At 37.2% G+C, this 20,050-nt stretch overlaps 1 protein-coding gene across 2 annotated transcripts; it reads right to left on the bottom strand.

Moving 5' to 3' along the window:
• Positions 1 to 3,302: 3,302 nt before the first annotated feature.
• On the bottom strand, positions 3,303 to 15,308 carry zfyve21 (zinc finger, FYVE domain containing 21). Of its 2 annotated transcripts, XM_015387819.1 has the most exons (8): positions 15,113 to 15,308; positions 13,850 to 13,900; positions 11,959 to 12,127; positions 10,488 to 10,563; positions 8,642 to 8,733; positions 8,346 to 8,399; positions 4,953 to 5,083; positions 3,303 to 3,525 (listed from the first exon to the last, which is right to left on the bottom strand). In XM_015387819.1, exons 1-8 carry the CDS (start codon positions 15,236 to 15,238, stop codon positions 3,490 to 3,492), a joined length of 735 nt encoding a protein of 244 aa, XP_015243305.1. In that variant the 5' UTR covers positions 15,239 to 15,308; the 3' UTR covers positions 3,303 to 3,489. The 2 variants fall into 2 exon arrangements, with proteins under 2 accessions (XP_015243305.1, XP_015243306.1); XM_015387820.1 differs by lacking the exon at positions 8,346 to 8,399.
• Between the last annotated feature and the right edge of the window lie 4,742 nt (positions 15,309 to 20,050).

Below are 20,050 nucleotides of genomic sequence, written 5' to 3'. Positions count from 1 at the left end.
ACAGCTGAATGTTCAAAATAATGTCGCAGACTCTGTATCAAACTGTCCATATTAATGCATTCTTTTGCACTGTGTTTTTTCTCCCACAATGTTTACATCTGATCAGTCCTGCACTTTAAGAAATTGAAATGTAATGAGAGCTGTACAAAATGAAATTTTGTTTTGTATACACTCTGATTATGCATAATGACAATAAATGTTGTCCAAGTTACACTACAGCAATGTTCTTTCCTCTTTTCCATTGACACATTGACAAAAACATTTATAGTATGTAGAAAAACTTTATTTTATTCTGAACAGAAAAGGCCAACAAGAGGTGAAATTATCAGCAAAAAACATAATAAAACAGGCAGTGTACTTAGTGCACTATAAATCAAATACAGATACACTGGCAGTTTATATTAAAATGCTTAACATGTTTTAAAATACATCATGGATCATAATCCAGAGACTGCTGTGTCTGTAACTACATTTATTTCAGTACAGTTTATTCCTTATAACCATTTTTTAGATGGAGAGACTGCATCTTACAGCTAGTAAGACCATAATAGGGATATTTCAACAGCTTCCTTTAATTACTTCACAACTTTATAGGACTGTGAACTCAAGGGAAGACTTTACAACGGAGGAAAATATCCTGCCTCTCAATGGTACAACTAATTTTATTGCTCAGAAGAAAATAAAAATCAAATCAAAGTGACTAAGAAAGCTGGTGAACTGTTTTTAGGCCACGAGACAAAGGCAGAATCCAGTTAACATTTTGCAAACCAACTTTGTGCTGTAATGAATAAAAGACATACCTATTCACCTATAAGAATCATTGAGTCAAAACCATTATAGCAACAAACTCTAGTATTGGAAACATTGTGCACTTATAAAAGTATTAATCTTTTCAGCAATGAAACTGAGAAATGTTGACAATTTTTAAAGAATAATTGGAATCTACAAAAAAGAAAAAAAAAAAAATCCAGATTAGAAATCTGATTGGTGTTTCTATTTGATATGGATTAGATGTGTGCAGTTTTATTGGTGTACTGTGGTAAACAAAAGGACCACTTCAGAGCAAGTTCAGGAAGATGTAACAAAGCTGATCTACAGACACAGAAAATGAGATACTGAATGTACAAAAAAATAAAAGAATTTTTTTCAAATCAGTTCTGCCAAAAAGGATGCAACCATGAGCCCCATTTCATGCCCTTCACTCCATGTGTGCTTCCAGGGCAGGCAGCTGGGAATACAGATAACTATGCTCCAATATATCCCCAACATTTTTATTATGGTTACAGGTTGTTGGGCTCTTCTTTGTAAAGACCTTTTGAGGCGGACCAGGGTTGTAATTTTGATGGATTAACTTCAAGCCCTCGGAAAAACACATTTTGGACGAGGGCCGCCTGGGCAGCTGGTTGAAAGTTGCGTTAAGAATCTCTGCTTCTGTCTCCTTGACCCCAGTCGGCCTCGGCAGATGGCCGCTCACACTGAGCCTGGTTCTGCTGGAGGTTTCTTCCTGTTAAAAGGGAGTTCTTCCTCTCCACTGTCGCTACAAGTGTTAGGGATTGCCTTTGAGTCAATGCAATCAACTGGTTTTCCTTAGAACTTTGAATCAATTTGAATGTATGGTCAGGTGAATTGTAAAGTGCCCTGAGATGTGTTGTGAATTGGCGCTATATGAATAAACTGAATTGAAAAAAAAAATATATATATATATATAAAAGGTAAGGTATATAATATATATATTATATAATGGGACGAAAAGATTAATTTCAAAAAGATGCTGCAGATGCTAGTTACTAGTTGACAGTCTCAATGTAGTGTTCATTTACAGAACTCTTCTAGATTTTGTTATGAATCCATGCTTTTTCAACATGAATTTTTTCACTTTTCCTTAATACATATTCATTAATGCACCATTTCAAAATATTGTTTTTTGAGTGAATCTTTGCCCTCAAATGAAATGAATCATGGTAGGTCCATTTTCAGATGTTTTGTGTCAGTGTCTTTTACAATACAGAACTAAAGTATGAAAGGCGGATGGTTTCACACAACAAATTGAAATAAGATTTGTGAAGTTACAGCAAAACAAATAACTGGGTCCAAACCAGGTAAAACACAATGATGGTCAGGCTCAAAATTAAAGCAGGAATAACCAATAAAATTATAATTAAACTATTTGTTTATACATCACTTTGGTCACTAAGAAACTGTTGCAGATATGAGTACATATTAGTCAAACATTATTTTCATAAATTGAAAAAAAAATAAAAACACAAAGTAACATCCGTCTACGGGAAACCAGACAAAGTTGTGATGCTCTGATTCCTTTTCTGGATTTAATCTTATCCAGAAAATCTCCTTATTATAAAAATACCTTTTTCTACCAGGCTAAAGCAGTTTACACTCCTTTTTGGCTGCTTCTCACTGACCCCTACAAGACATTCTTAAACAGTTTGTTGAGTATGCACCTTGCAGCTAACGGACAACACGTTTCAACATTTGTTTGCTCACTATTAGTTTTTACTTCTCAGCACTTGTCTTATCTCCTTCAAAACCCCAAAGTGAGATTTTCTACTTGCAAAGTTAGAACAGTTTCTCCCCATCCCCACCAAGCAGGGAACCAGATGTTGGAAACCAGTAAGGGATACTCTCTGGCCCTGACCACCAACTCTCTAACACAACACACCTCCGGGTCAACATAAAGTGTTAAGGGTGGAAGTTTGCTACAGAGTAAAGATTCAAAACAAACCAAAACACTGATTAATACACTGGTAATTTAAAAGGATATCAGAAAACAACACAGAAAATAATAAAAATAACTCGGCATAATTAAACCAAAATGATGGGCAGTTAGGACTGTTTTCTTAGGGTTTGCCAAGATTTCAGTCCACAAGCTTCTTGATGCCAAGAAATACATTTAACTGTTTTCTTTTTAACCTGTGCAACAATTGTTAAGGTGCATCCATAGTTTAATGTGCTTATAAGCCTGGAACCGAAAGATAATCTTTAAAAAAAAATACTTGGTTGTATAATCCTTGCTCGTCTGAAATAAAAATAAGAAATAGAAGCATTCAATATCTCTGAACTAAATTAAGAAACAGTTTCTATATCTTTCTTAAAAAAAAACTGAGGTCTTAGTATTAAATCCTTCAAAGTTAGCAAGTTTTGCTAGTATTTAAAAAGCATTTTTAGTAAATGCTCAAATTAGTGAACAGAATCCAAAAGGAGTCTTGAACCTTTAGAAAATACACAGTAAACCTACAGATGTAAAGAGCACTGGTTATAGAGGTAAGTGAAGTGCTATTTTTTTCCTTTAAGAAAGATTTCTTGAGAAAAATTACTTAGATAAGTACTGGTACAAAGAACCGATGAGAAAAATCAGATGGATGAATCAAATCAGAACTGATAGTAAAATCTGAATGAAACCAAATCCGATCTAAATCCAAGTCAGCTTTAAAACACTTGGGTGCTCGTTGCTTTGACGTTCAGCGCGGGGCGTCACTGGTCCCGAGCTTCATGCAGCAGTTTGGCCGCCTGTAACAAAGAAGAAATATTTACTATTTAAATTTCTTATGCTTTCTAAAAACTCCACTCCTCCACTCCTGTGATGACGGACATCAGTAGAAGCACATGTTTGATCACAGTTGGTCACTCCTTATTTGTCCAACATCTTTCTGCAATATCTGTGTCATAAATTTCTTATTCTTAAGCATTTTAATTAAAAATGTGACATTATCATCCAGATTCACAAAGTGCATCTATAAAAGCTTCCGGTAAAAGTTTTAATGAAAATAAAAAGAATACCTGAAATTGATCTAATGTTTGTTAGGCTGACAGCGAATCACGAAGCAGTAAAGGTTAATAGTATGATGGCTGAGGAGTGAAAACACACTACAAATACATTCAAGTGTAGCCAGTATAGAAATCTGAACCAACATATAAAACACATGCAAAGTAAAAATGCAACAAATGGCAAAGACAGCAAAATAAGAGAAGACGCAAGCTAGCTTTCCTCAATGGCGGCGCTCCAGGCCACTAAAGAAACATGATTATAAACTCATGCATCCAGACCAGCAACCTTCCCTACAAAATTAGTCCTTGCCATATACGTCTTTTCACAAACACACAAGAAACCATCTTGTCCCACTTTCACCGTTGCAGACCGAGCAAAAAATGAGCCAGCTAATAAAGCTGCAGTACTGTGTTTAAGGGAGGACATACAGCCATAATAAACATGGTAGCAAAGGAGGGCGTACTTATGGCCGCTGCAATCACATCTGATTCCATGTTTCTCATGGTGTCTGCAGCCATTTCATTTTATTGGCTAAAACCAAACTTTGGTAAGCGGCCACTAGGTGTCGCTTTGCTCAATGAGCTCTGAAGGTTGTGCTGAATGTTCCTCCTTTCCCTGAAGAGATTTAATGAGGTTGGCCTCAGATTGATGATATCATCATTACATCATCACCCCGGTTTGCAAGTTTAGCAATAAATATAGTTCTGTTGAATTTCAATGGTGAAGTCCTCTGGAAATCTTCAATAATTGTTGATTGCAGATGTGTCTAGTAGTTCCCATTGATTTTGCTTGTAAAGCGGGGAGAATGGCGCTAGGCTTATTGCACCGTGATGTCACTGCCGGAAGATGTCAGGAGTGAGGTGTTACTATGTTTGGGCAAAAATGGCTGGTCCCAGACTCAGTGGTTGTGACGAAAATTACTTATTTATTTTTTTTACTTATCAACACTAAATTCATTAAATCACTGCAAACATATAGGTTTTACGTATAGATAATGATCTATTGATTATTCTATACTATACTACACCGGACTTTTCCTTTAAAGTTGCAGGACACTGGCTGCTGAGGCCTGGAGTTACCCAACCCTGCTTTAAATACTGTTTAAATATATTTACAATAATACACCAACCATGTGGAGTGGCTGTATGTACACTGCTCTGTATGGTACCTTATGCATTGCGGCAAGCCACAACGAGGCCACCTTCTTGTCCTCTGCTGCCTCCATTTGTAGTTGCTGGGCATCCAGGGAGCCCATAGGTTTGTAGTGAAGGAGCATTCCACTAGCACGTGACGTCCCTCCTAGACACAAACACATTCAACTTTTAAACTTAAAACATATAGCTTTTCTGTAGAAATACATTGTTCAATTTTTTTTTTTATCCAAACTGTAGAGAAAAGTCCCAGACCTCTTTATTACAATCATATGTAGGAGATTTCTAAGACTACAAATGGAATCCTCAAAACAGTAAAAACATTAAATACAGCAACTGGATGAGATGAGAAATGAAATGTAGATGAATAGAAGGAAGGGAAAGAGAAACCACAAATAAGACAGCTTTTTTTTCTCCACAGTATTAAACGGGACATAGTAACCAGTAAACGTATTCAACCCCCTTGGTGTTTCCCCTGTGTGACTTAGAACCTGGAATTAGAATAGAATAGAAAATCCTTTTTATTGTCTCACAATGGGGAAATTCTGGTGTTCACAGCAGCAAAAAGATTATAGAAAAAAATGGCCACACCAATGTGGACCTAAGAAACGTTTATACGAATAACAAAAATAGTGAAGAATTAAAAATAAACAAATTAAATACTGTACTGTAAAGTCTTATAATATAAATACTGTGCACCTGGACAATAAATAACTAATATGCAGCTATGGATGTTTTTACAGTAATGGATATTTGAAAATAGCAGCAACATCAAAGATGTGCAATATGACAGGAGCATGTTATTTAATTGACTAAGGTAGAAACTGTGCAAAATCAGCATGAATGTAACAACTTATTGAGTTTGTTGGGAACAGTGCTGGTTATAAAGTCTTACAGCTGCAGGGAGGAAGGATCTGTAATAACGCTCCTTGGTGCATTTAGGGTGCAGCAGTCTGTCACTGCTTTCCAGTTCTGCAACAGCTTCATGCATGGGGTGGGAAACATTATCCAATAGAGATGTTAACTTAGTTAGTACCCTTTTGTTTCCAATCATCCTGCACCGAATCCAGAGGGCATCCAATAACAGAGCTGGGCTTCCTGATCAAGTTTCAGATAAGCCACTGCTCCAACAGGCAGCTCCATAGAAGATGCCATAACAGAGTCATAGCAGGTCTTTAGGAGCTCCCCCTGCACTCCAAAAGACTTCAGTCTCCTCAGCAGGAAGAGTCTGCTCTTACCGTTCTTATACAGAGCCTCAGTATTGTGAGTCCAGTCAAGTTTGTTAATCAGGTTAACACCTAGCTAGTTATAAAAGGAATAAAAAGTGCATTGCCCTGCTGCAAGGAAAGCCTCCACCTTTGCCTGAAATAAGACAGAGTGCCATTTAGGTAGTCCCTTCTGCACCCTGTGCTACCATGGATGATTGACATGATGGAGCTCTGGAGGAACATCAAAGATCTTTATATCTGTGACTCTTTTGGAGAGGTCATTCACCACCTCATCCTCGGTGGTGTCAACCTCTAAGGACTCTCGGAAAAGGCGTGTTTACATTGACAGATCATGTGACGCATACATTGCACACAGGTGGACTTCATTTGCTGGCTCAACTGAAACACAATAAATGATAAACCGGGTGGGTCAAATACCGTCAGGAACATCACCATAGGTGTAACCAATGATCTTAAGCCTCTGTTACACCTTGACGATTTAGACAGCGCATGCCTGACGTACGAAAGATCTGGCAAAAAAAGCTGGCATACATTGGAAAAGTTAAGGGTCAGTTTTGTGTATGTTATGAGCCGCTGAATCATGCTGGCACACACTGATATATGGAAAGTATGTCGAGAAATTTTTAGCATGCTCATTTCTCAACATATGCAAGTGTATGCCATATGTGGGGCATGTCACAGGTAAGTTATCTGATCGTTGACATACTTTAAGTGTAAGCTACAACATACGTTGTGGTGTCCAGCTTATTCAAAACCTATGAGTAACTTGTGCATAACTTATGCGTAAATTATCAAGAACTTATCTCCAGCGTATATTAATGTATTGGACGTGTTCCATACAACCGATAAACATGTTTCTAACTTACAGCTACTGTATAATGCCGTATTGGAAGCATTTTGGTATGAAAGGGGCTCACAGGAGGAAACCGTCAGTTTTCCTTCAGACTTCATCTCCATCATAGGATAAGTGAGAAGGTGAGGGTGATGGATCCTCCTTATGCATAAATGACGCTGAATCTGCTGCGACTGCAAACCCTCCGTCTTTTTCTTTTTATTGATATATATATATTTTTTTTTTATTCGGCAGGCGGTAAACAGCAGCTAGGTTAATACCATGATAGAAAAAATCTTTTCAGGCCAGGCACTTCTGGGCACATTGCTGCCCCCCTCAGGACACTGGCTTTTGACACTTCATTGGCATTATGCTGTTGTGTTACGCATAAGTTAGGCTGTTGTCTGACATAATTTCTGGACTCGTAATGAATACCCTACGCATACTGTACTCCCAACATTGAAAAAATACATAGAAAGTTAATCTTATGCCAGCGTTTTACAAGATTTTGGAACATCAGGCTAAATCGTCATGGTGTGACAGGGGCTTTAGAGGGAACATGCACTGATAAATACAAGACTAAGTCTGAACAAAGCATTAACCATTAGCTACACTTAATAAGTATTGAATAATATATTTTGATAATAAACTGAATAAAGTCATTAAAAAGGCTGAAGAGATGAAGCAGGTAGAATTGGTTTAAAACTTAGGAGACTAAAGGGCACACTTCTCATGATTAAACTGTAGCTCCATTAGTAATTAATGTCCAAATATATTTCAAAATTAAGTATCTATTGGTTGAAACATCCATTTTTAAAATAATCATATTTCAACTGCAAAAACTGATAAATAAATAAGTTTAAATATCTTAAAATAAGTGTATTTGGTTTTAATTTTAGGAGGTAAATCAGATGATATGCCAATACAATAAGTATTTTTGCACTTAAATAAAATAGAGTTGGTTTTTCTTAATTTAAACATAAATCATCTTAGTTCACTGGAAAATTATCTCACTTGTTCGATCTACTCTAGGGGAAATCCACTTATTTACAGTTCTACATCAATCTATAGATTGTAGAAAACAAAAAATCTGCACCAGTTGTGTGATGCGTTATTTTTCATTAGTCACTAATGAAAATTAGGTCAAACTCAATTAGCTAAAACAGCAAAACTAGTAAGTTTTTAAATACCATTAAGGGATGAAATGTCTGTTGGAATGTGAGATATGATGGAAGAGAATAAGACCGTATTTGTTTTCATGCAAACTACAGAATCAGGAAATGAGATGCAGATACATCTCTGAACAAAAGAGTACTGATGGAAACTTTAAGAAGTGAGCTGAAGCCAACCTTCAGAGATACAGTGACTGTCCAGCAGACTGGTGTAAGTGTGAATGTCTTCCTCTGAGTCCAGAGGTAGAAAGGAGCCATCAGCGCAGTCAAAGCAGCAATGTTAGTCAGAGAAGAAGATTCAGAGTTAAGATATTTGGTAATAGCTTTTACAACAACATTCAAACAACAAAGGGTTACTTTATGAAGAGAAGCAGGAAAAATAAGAAGCAAAAATTATTCCAACAGCTGCATTTTGTTTTAAAAAGAAAACCTTTGACCTAAATATTCATGTTTTCTAATTAATTTTTTTTTACCTCCTGGACTTGTTCCATCGGTCAGAATCTGCATGCTTGAGATGCGGGACAGCTCAACCTCAAAGTGGCTTTCACCATCAAGGAACAAATATCTGACGACAAGATCCAAGAAAGACAAACATTAGTCCACTTTCTCATTCAGGGGGGGAAAAAAAATCCACGACAGACGATCCTGGGAACGGTTGGGTTCATTAATGGAAACGTCCGATCATATTCAGAATTCAAACCTCTGAAAGTACTTTAAATATGAAATTATTACATACATTTCTATAAATGATTTTTTTTTTTTATTAAGAGTAATTTTTATTTCTATGTACTTTACTGGAGGCATCCATGTTTGTCAAAGAACACTACTGCCACCTACTGGTTTTTGACGTCACGGTGCGGTATCGGCTGTTGATCAAGTCCCAGTACTGTATCTGGTGTCTGTCACGATGCGCTATTATCCGAGTCATCTTGAAAACATTGATATTCCAAATGTTGGTTACATATGACGGGTTTTTTCTCTAGCCAGAAGTTCGATGGCAAATCCTCCCTCTTCAAGTTTGCAATCCAATGACGAACCTGTCCGTGGAGGATCAGGAATCAGAAAGGTGAAATAACTGTTTTTTCCACTTTTACCTGATGTATTCCAACGTCCATCTGCCATGCATGTGGGTATTGTCAGTTTAACTATAGTTCTGGTGAATTTTAATGGTGAAGTCCTCTGGAAATCTTCAATAATTGTTGTTGATTGCAGATGTGTCTAGTAGCTCCCATTGATTTTGCTTGTAAAGCGAGGAGAATGGCGCTAGGCTTACCGCACTGTGACATCACAGCTGGAAGATGTCAGGAGTGAGGTGTTAATATATTTGGGCCAAAATGGCCGGTCACAGACTCAGTGATTGCGACAAAAATTATTATTCTTATTTTTTTTTTTACTGATTAACGTTAAATTAATTAAATCACTGTGAACATATTAGTTTTAGGTATACATAATGATCCATTGATTATTCCTTACTGACCGGACTTTTCCATTAACACAACGACATGAATTCCTCTTAAACCCCAGTAAGCAATCACAGGAACAGCCTATAATACTGACCATTTCCATTCAGCCATCAAAACTGGGATTATTTTCGATGAATATTGCAATTTTATAGCACATTTCCCCTTGCATTAACTATGAAAGCTTGCTCGTCTGTTGTTGTAGGACTTTACTCTAACCTTTGTGTGAAAAAGTGCCGTCTTCTATTCACATGCATGGATCTGCACTAAGTGTAACCTTCTGTTTCCATCTGCTTGGCAGTAAACCCACCTTGAGGGCTGCATGAGAGGTTTGCTATCTTATTAAATGTAACGTGACCCACATTAAGCACCTCTGCCCTATGAGATCATGTTAAATTGTGATTATATTGCAAATATATATGCAATATATGCAATAAACTGCCAGGCACATTGGAAGTTGGGAAATTCCTCTAAACTTAAAATCTTTTTTTAATCATCTTGTTTTAAAACATATAGAAATTCAAAGCTTTACGTTATACTTAGATTTCAATCTCTTTTATATATATCACTGCCTTTTGTAGAACCATTTGAACACTATTTCTTGTTTACTTGATAATTTTGTCAATAAAGTTATGTCACACACACCAGCAGTTTTTGGAAGAATAAACTTCATACCTTCAGTTTATTCTCTCCTCTAACGGCCAAAACTAACCCGAACATAGATGGATGAGAAACATAAATCGAAGGTCAGTGGATTTAATAGATCTAAATTTCTTTTAGACCCTAATTTTTCTAACTTCCGCCATTGATTGTAAAATGTCCAGTCCTTGTCTTAGCCGTACCTTCACTGCTGGATTACCTGTGGTTGTTGGAAAGGCGGCACGTCATGGTTTCTGACTTGTCTGATGTTCCCAAAGTGACAACAAAGGTACCTCCTGGAAAAAAAAAAATAGACACTATAAGTTTAAAATCTTTCCCACTGGGACACAGGTGGCTATAACCTGTCCATGTTAAATGTAAAAACACTTTAGTTGTAAGTAAAAAAAAATAACTAAATAGGTACAAAAGTACCACATTTCGATTCTTTAGTCTTTCTTAATAAAGCTTCCAATCCAAAACAAAAGTGTTACAATTCATAATTGAAAAGTTTAATACTTCTCGAGGCTCAAGTATGTGAAGTTTTTAGGACTTTTATGACTATTCAAAGACTAATTTGAATGAATTCCTGGTTAAAGTGTCACATTTAGAACCAATAAAATACACGTACTAGAGGGAAAGATTACTGTAAAAAAAAAAAATGTAGGGAAAAACAACTAGACAATTATTTAGTTATTTGGTCCCAAGATGAACATATTTAGAGAAATCCAGGTAAGGCTTAAAACTCAAGAACAATAAATGAATTACCAACATATCAGTGGAAGTATCATGCTATGGGCTGTTTTGGTTACCAGGGGTATGAATGTACAGCTAAATTTGGGTAGAGTAAGAAAAAAATAGGGATTGCTTTCAACTTCAGCTTCTGCTCAACTCAACAGCTGGTTGGTCCAAACTGGGACCCAGACATGTAGCCCAACAGGACTAACTTAATACAAGTTACAGTACTAAATGATATTGGAAATAGATAAGGTGGCTTAGCATCAGGCTTTTGGAAACTATACAAAAAATGCAGGCTCTATACTTCAAAGCTGAGCCGGAATCAGGAAACTATCAAACCTCAATAACTTTTTACCCACAGAAGGTCAAAAGTAAAGACAGAAGCTCAGAAAAGGCAACAGAAAGCATGACAGTGAGGTGCAGTTTGTCAAATTTAACTTTGTATTATTAATTGTAAATTGCAAATACTTTCCACGTTTGATAGAAATTCCAACTTGTTTGTCTAATGTTCATTTTAAAAATGTACTCTGGATAAATCGTATATCTAGGGATGCAACTAACAATTATTCTTCCAGTTGATAATTTTTCTAATTAATAATCGGAAAAGAAACGGTTCCCTAAGGAAGATTTTTTTATAGAAGTAAACAAGGTGAAACTAAAACTTTTCCACTAGAGGACTTCTGGATAGAGCGTATTGAAAAGTGAAAACAATGTTGGTATAATCACTGCTCTAAGTGGGTCGCTCTGTCAGCTAGAACTTAGAATTAATGGATTACAAAATTAGTTGACGATTATTGAAATAATCGGTTAATCGCGATCAATCCAATTAATTTTTTCAGCCCTACTTGTATCATTTTCCATCTTTGGAAAAAAAGAAAAAAAAAAAAAAAGTTAAAATGCATGATATACTACAACTCCCATATAAATAATAGCTTCATAAGCAAGATCCGTTTTACCTGCCAGAAGCACTTTGAGCTGTTTGTCGTAGAACTCCACCTCCTTCTGTGAGACCAGGCTGCATTCTGCACACTGCCTCACTGGGTCAACAAAACACATCCGGGGCAGCGCCACCTTCTTGCTGCAGCATTTATCACAAAAACACCGACCACAGCGGCGGCAGTGGTGCTGCACGACAGAAACGCATTAATTAGACATCCACTTATACTGGAACTAGCATAAAGGTAGTAGTACAGAAAACGTACCTCCGCCAAGGAGGTTTTTATGTAGGACAGTTTGTATGCATGTATATTTATCCATATCTCTGTCTACAGGATAACTTAAAAATTTAAGGACAGATTGTAATTATATTTTTATTAGGTGTCCCTTTTGTAAAGGAACAATCCATTCAATTTTAGTGATGATCCAGATCAGGGGAGGATTTATGAAATTTTGGGCCCTAGGCAAAGTCAGGCCCCCTTGGAATTGAGAGGCCAACACATAAAACAGACCCATTACACAGATGCAGACATTTTAATACATTAGACATTATTTGTTCTACGTTTTGTCCCTCTTTATGTTTTGTACTCAGCTGACTTTTCATGCTGTCTCAAAAGGAATGAAAGATTTTTTTTCAAGCACTAAGCTCACTTAGCTGATTGCTCCTTCCTGTGTTTCCAAAAAGGCGACGGCAAAAGTAAATAACACAGTCCTTCTTTTCACTGTAGACAAGCAATGATCTGTTTATCTGTTCTCCATTTTTCATTTGGATGAAATAATAGTTGCATGAATCATGACAGCAGACAAGATAGAGGAGAGCAGAGTTCGCTGCTTTTATATGTTGTCGCCAAAGTCTCCAGTAGCAGAAAAAGTTGCTAGATTTGGAACCAGGTGTTTTTTGAAATCAAAGTGCTAGAGGGGTCTGAAAAGTGGCTAAATATAGCGACAAAAGCGCTAAGTTGGCAACACTGCTCTTTGCATAGTTTGTTTTCAAATGGTTTGCTGCTGTCTGTTTGGACCTTTCTGAACATGTGCAGCAAATGGACTGATCCAATGTTGAGGACACTAAAGGAGGGGGGGGATAAGACGCACTTAATATTAACAGCTGCATGAATCATGACAGCAGACAGCAGGAGGCGGGGTTACCAATCTACTTGCTCTAGAGCAGAGTTCGCTGCTTTTATATCTTTTCGCCAAAGTCTCCAGTGGCAGAAAAAAGTTGCTAGATTTGGAACTAGCTGTTTTTTAAAAAAAATCAAAACGCTAGAGGGGTCTGAAAAGGAGCTAAATATAGCGACAGAAGCGCCAAGTTGGAAACACTGCTCTTAGCACAGTCTGTTTTGAAAAGGTTTGCTGCTGTCTGTTTGGAGCTTTCTGAACATCTGGAGCATTGGTGGCACTGAGACACACGACACACTTAGTATTATGAGCATTCTGTTGGCATTTTATTGAAAGTATTGTTCAAAAACATAATCAATGTGCACAAATATGGAAAAGTTGTTTTAACCATAGATGTAAACAGAGGAACTTTTGATTTTAGCTACAGGTTTAAATCATAATTTGGGGCAAGATTTGCTGCTTGCTTCTAGTTGGCAAGTATTATCCCCAATGAATCATTCGTACCAAATGCACATAAGAACATGGGCTTTGGCGGGAAACTGCTGTACATCCCTTGAAATTCCAGACCAACGGTGCAGAAGCGTACCAGTAAAACTGGTTCGCGACCCAAAGTCTAATCTGCCCTTAAGAAGCAAACAACCGTCCCCCTGGTGTTTCTGGAGGAGTAGCAGAGATGCATTGCTCAGGTGGGGGAATAAGCTTACAGGACAAATATTAGTCAATCAGGCCTTTATGGACAAGAAGTGCACTATAAAGCACATATTTGCAGAAAGAAAAAAAAACTAAACAAACCTTTCTTCTGATGAAGTCAAATTTGGTGTCGCATTGCATGCATCTTGGACACTGGATGACAGAGGGAGGAAAAACAGGATGTTACACAACATGCTGAGCAGAGCAGATTCTCTGCAAACAGCAGCTCAGGCTTTTAGTCACACAATATCAACACAATATTTTAGCTTTTTTCTGTTCTGTGAAAGTTTCCCCTTTCATCTGAAAATTATTCTCTTTTCCCTCATCCTGGGGAAAATGCTTATAGTATAGAGGCAACCAAACAGACGCATCAAAACAGAGATTGAAGTTGAAAATTAACTTTATGTGGAATCTGAACTTCAGCAAATAGTGTTTGGCTGTCTGTGCTTCTGTTGACAAAAGAGTCGGACGTTTGTTTATATGGGAGCTAGCCGCTGGTTAGCTTTTAGCTCTCAGCGATGTGTTGAGTGATACACATTCAGAGTTGTACTTTAACAATCTCCTTCGTGAATGTGGACCAGCTGTCAACGGCTAGCTGAAGCTGGGCTGACAAACTTCTACTGTTACCAGACTAGCCATAGCAGCCCGCAACGCCCAGTTCTGGAGCCAACTGCTGTTGTCCAGAAAGACGTCACGTAGGCAGCGGATCGGGAGAAAAAACCGGATATGGCAGAGTGTCCCCACCAAAATAAAAGCAGGATATCTTAGAGCGAAAAGCGCTCATAAAAAGTCTACCTTTTGCTTGCGATGGAGGCACAAATAATCATAGCCAGCGTCGGTTCTAGACTTACCAAGGGGGCAAAACAAAGCAAAAACACAAAAAACAAAAAAATGTTTTATATCATCATTTCATATATAAAATTAGCTCAAAAGCCACTTGCGCCACTAAAGACCCTGAGAAAGATTGGATCCCATTTTAATACAACTGATCCTAATGGTTCAACACCCACATGTTTTAATCATTGTTTAAGTAAAGACTTAATAACAGACATAAATGAAGAAATGTATCCAACGTAGCTATTACTTTCTATGCCAATCTAACAAATTTTACGCCTCTAAAAATGTCATATTTACTACACAATTATTTCATTTATCAATTTGTTTCAAAACCATCAACCATGTTGCAGCTTAAACACTAAGTCTATTTATAGCTATGTGGGATAATAAACTATTTGTTCTACTTATCAAATAACTTCAAAATATGTTGAAAATACTAACCGGAAGTGCCCCGTTTATCATCACCGACAGCTTTCCATACATGAGTAAACACTTGACATGGCATTTGGCCGTCAAAAACTGTCTCACCTCTTTATCCGGGACCCACTGAGGCTCGTCCAGGGAGAACGGGCTGTTAAAGGCACCGTTTTCTGGAACCATTCTGAGGCCGCTGGAGCTGCGGACAAGCTTCTTTCCATCTGGAACTGAAGACATTTTTCCTTTTAATCGTTTCCCCTCTTTTCTGCGGTCTTCTTCTTCTATCACAAACTCCACTGAAAACCACACCCTCGAAAGAATTCAACCAATCAGCGCATAGATGTGCTGTCACGTGACCGCTATAAAAAAAAAGTGGGTGTTGGTTGTTTGGTGTCCGCTGTACTTTTTTATTTACTTAGGAAAAAAATCAATACAGTTTTCACAAAGGAATGCAGCAACTCACGTTCAAGTAGACAAGGCAGACAAAAAAACAAAACATCTACTTTAAATATATACAAATTTGAGCAATTTGAGGAATAACATTGGTTATTGTTTTAGTAAAAATTCAAAATCTGAAATGCCACTTTTCTTTGCACAAACAAGGAATTTCGACATAGGTTTTCCATCACTAATATAAATCAACGATTCATTACAGCCGTACTTTGCTTTAAAAAAAAAACATGTAAGTCTGGATTTTTGAATAGATAAAAAAGGAAGACAGATAGTTATGCAAACACATTACTTCTTCTGGAATCTAGATGACCATCCTGGCAGTGAGAACTCGTTTAGTTCAACAGATACAGCCCAGGTAAACAAATGGCCCCCATTTCTTTTATCATAACACTTTTTAAAAAAGGGCTCTGTGCAAGATGTGTTAGCAGAAATGCTGGATGCTCTTATGATGGCCCCAGACTAGGGGCGGAGCTAGATGGGGGGGCCATGGCCACCCCTGCGGCCACCCTACCATTTATTTCCCTCTAATACAGATGGTGGCAACAGTACTACTCTCAAGGGGAATATTCCACTTATTAAACATTTACATTTTTCATACATTAACAATTACAAATCACAGATGCAGTGACTTCAATTGATCCAGAACGCAGTGGCTCGGCTTCTTACAGGAACCAGGAAGTGTGACCATATAAGGCTGATACTTGCCTCTTTACATTGGCTATCTGTCTTTTACTGAATAGATTTTAAGATTATTTTATTAACTTAAGTCTTAAATGGATTAGCTCCTCCTTACCTTAGAGACCTTTTAAAATTCCAGTCTGTGTCAAGAAGTCTACGTTCAAATAATCAACTAATACTGACAGATCCTCGGACTCGACTTGAGAGGAAAGGAGATCGGGCCTTCTCTGTTGTTGCTTCAATTCTGTGGAACAATTTTAACCTGACAACAGCCAGATGCATGTCTCGCTCCGCCCAGCTCCACGGAGCTAGGCGGAGCGAGACATGCATCTGGCTGTTGTCAGGTTAGAACAATTTACCTCTTCAAATTAAATCTGGCCACAGCCTAGATCATTTTAAATCGCTTCTTAAATTTTTTTCTATTCTTCGGCTTTTAATTGAAGCAGTGTTTTACATTCTGTTTTGTTAATTGGTGTTGTTGTCTTTCCTGTAAAGCACTTTGGTGCAGTTTTATACCTGTTTTTAAAGTGCTATATGAATAAATTTGACATTGACATTACTTGACAATTAAAACACTGTGGTTAATTATGCACATCAAAATACTAACATTAAAGTTGATTAATTACAGAATTCATGCTCTCTTCAGAGCTACATTTTGTTTTATATGGGGTAATGCAAGTCATCTAGGAGTCTCCAGTGAAATCATAGATAAATAACTACGTTATTAACTTAAAAATCATCCATTTAATGTAGATATTAGTACATGTAAATATTGATTTTATGCAGAACAATTTTTGATAAAAGAAGGTAGGTAGTGACAATGGAAAAGATGTTCACCCCAGAAATTTTTTCCATTATACCTTTTATTTAGACAGCATAGATGTTTTAATATATGCGTCTATTTGTTAGCAAAGGCTGTAGGAAAGTATAGTTTGTCTTTATTTAGAAAATATGGATGTTGTGCTCGTTCCAGTGTAGATTAACCCTGAGGTTCTGGCGCCTATCCGCTTTCGGCCACCCCTGAGTGTACTTTGGTTAATGCCTGGCCACCCCTATTAAAATTTTATGGTTATGCCTCTGCCCTAGACTTGTAACGGTTGTAGATGGAGGGAAAGTTGGTTCCCTATGACCTCTTTGCAGCCCTAATTGTTCTTTTGCAGTTTGGACCTGTCCTTGGCGAGCAGTAGTCCTCTATAGCAGGACTTCTTGTTTAGGGGTGTATTAAGATACGTACTGTATCAGCCACAGAGAAGATAAACTATACCAGAGGGAAGGATTATCCTGGGACAGTTTTAACTAGTGTAACCCTAAAAGCTGAAATGATGTTAGATATATTTTAATTTTTTTGAGGTAGGACTATGAACAACCACATCCTGTAGGACAGGCATCAAACCTCACAAAGAGTTTGCTTGAGTGATCTGCCTTCGTTCAAGCAAACGCAGTTTGTTTTTAATCCATAGTTTTATCCAAAGGAGATACAAAGTTGAAAGAAAAAATACAAAGAGAAAAGTTCAAGTCAACTGGAACGTTTAATCAAAGGATAAACTCACAGCTTTGGTTCAAAATAATCTATACAAATAAAATCTGATTTTTATAGAAGCTTGAATTATTCAAAGCAGAGGTTCCAGCTGCTTTAAAGATGAAATACTACAATCAACGCACCAGGATACAAGACGATTATTTTGAGCATACAATTAAAAGTCCCCTTGAAGGCCTTAAACAAAAATAACACTTCACTCACGTAAAGTTTTGTCTATAACCAGCAGCTAAAACGATAGTCCTTTCTCTTGCAACGTTTTAAAGACTATGGAGATTTTCAAAGTTACATAAATGAACCAAAACCGTTATGTTTCAGCAAATTCAGGTTCGGTTAACAGCGTGATAAAATCGTGACTTCTTTGCGTAAACATGAAAAAAAAAGACTTTTCCAGAACAGTGCATAGATAAATACAAATAAAATAGAATTAACCAAAATGTAAACACAGGACTTCATTTATCGGATGATAAATCTTCAAACACAGAACAGAGCATTTGAGGAGGAAGCAGAGGGCAGTAAGGTTTTAGCTTCAGTCCTTCAGATTAAATGTAACATCGGTGAATTTTTTTGCGCTTCCAAAAACTCATATCGCACCTATGAGTCTGTAGCTCTCACTAGATACAGTAGCAGCCATTCAAAATGTCCCTTCCCAGTCAAATATAAGCCGAATGGAGGCAGACTTCCCTGCAACTCCCACCAAATTCCCCTTAAACTTCCAGCCACTGTAGTGAGCCCCTCCTTCTCCAGGGAGTGTATATGTTTTTACTCTGACTCCACCCTTTTACTGAATTACAGGGAGACGAATCTTCTTTTTAGATCTTAATGTCCATAAATCAATTATGGTCAAAAATTATAAAGGAATTGTAGGGAACCAGCAAAGAACCCATCAAGGAAAGTGGGAACATTTTGAATGGCTTCTACTGTATCATCTAATGGAGATATTTTATGAGGGAGACTTTGGAGGTGATCTGGAGGTGGGTCTTTACCCTTAGAGAACAGGAGGGGTTCTGTGTAGTAATGTGTCCTGCAATGTATCACCAGCAGCAGCAGAGAATGGAGAGGATTAATAGACACAATTATACCCCTGCAATCCTTAATATGTTATTATATTTAGACAAGAAAGTAGACCTGAAACCTCTCTCTGTGCATTCAGTTTATCAGCAGTGAGGCTGCTTTTAAATGTGCTGCTCAAACATTTAGTAGGAGTGGTAAATTACTGCACTAACAAACATATAATATACATTTTTTAGATGATATAGAAATAATAAACTAATGTAGGTATTTTGTCAAATTTGTCATTACACCTTTTTTGTGTTCATTACAGATTTAATTTTTTTCTTTCCAGCAGTTCTTTGACATGTAAAACAATTGTAAGAAAAATCTCCTCTGCTGGATGAGAGACCAGATCCATGTTTGGATCAGGGCGCCGCACAATGGCAGCCCACTGCTCTGCAAGGGGATGGGTTAAATGCAGCGAGTTAGTTTTGTTGCTCTTTACTTGTGACAGTGTAATGACAATAAAACGCTGGGAAAAAAATGTTTTCTTTTGCTTTGTGGGTATTTGCTCATGATTAGAAAGCACAGGCATAAATGCCTTGTTCGTATCTGATTTATGTTTTTTTTCCTATTGCATATTTTTTATGGTAAAATAGAGAATAGTCCCGACTTTTGATGACTTTAGCTGATAATAAGAATAATTGAAAAAATATATTGATCACCACAGTACAGAGGCTACCCTTGGCAGGGTATTTAGTGATATATGTATAAATAGAGAAAGTGGAAGAACCGCATTGCTGGTATTATCGAATCTTAGATCAGAATTCAGAGTCCTGCTGTAAGGTCAGTGATTTCTCTGTGTCAGAAAGTAACTTTACACCAGAGAAGCACAAGCGGCAGTCCCAAACGTTCCATCAGGGGGCCCTTGCTATTCAAAACCTACATACTCCCCCTAACCCAGATTGTAACATCATCAGTTACCCCAACTCGGCAGGCAACACACAGCTGTACATTATGATGTCACCATGTGGCTATAAACTCTGGGTCATCACATTAAAGAAATCAATGCATGGAGGTCTCAGCATTTTCTTCTGCTAAATAAAATCTTAACTGAAGTGATACTTTTTTAACCAAAAAAAGTTGTTTGAAAGTTAGCAGACAAGTTCAGTTAATCCTGCTAGAAACCACCGTTCAGCCTCAAAATCTGGGAAGAGTGGTTGACCCAGACCTGAACATTCAATGACACATGAGGACAATAACAAAATTCAGCTTTCTATCACCTTAAAAAAAACAGGATATAAAGGAAAAGTCCAGTTATATTCAGAATTCAAACTTCTGAAAGTACTTTAAATAGGAAATTATTATATACTGTTCAATAAACAATA

Source organism: Cyprinodon variegatus, unplaced genomic scaffold, assembly GCF_000732505.1.
Source record: "Cyprinodon variegatus isolate N-32 unplaced genomic scaffold, C_variegatus-1.0 Scaffold403, whole genome shotgun sequence".
In the NCBI taxonomy this organism is placed as follows: Eukaryota; Metazoa; Chordata; class Actinopteri; order Cyprinodontiformes; family Cyprinodontidae; genus Cyprinodon; species Cyprinodon variegatus.
This window is presented reverse-complemented; position numbering and strand designations above follow the sequence as displayed.

Excerpts from the sequence above, each read along its gene's own strand:
- zfyve21 (XM_015387819.1), bottom strand. The coding sequence starts at position 15,238 with ATGTCTTCAGTTCCAGATGGAAAGAAGCTTGTCCGCAGCTCCAGCGGC. Across the intron at positions 12,128-13,849 it reads TTGACTTCATCAGAAGAAAG|CACCACTGCCGCCGCTGTGG; the intron begins GTTTGTTTAGTT and ends TCTGTCGTGCAG. Across the intron at positions 8,400-8,641 it reads CGATGGAACAAGTCCAGGAG|AGGAAGACATTCACACTTAC; the intron begins GTAAAAAAAAAT and ends CTCTGGACTCAG.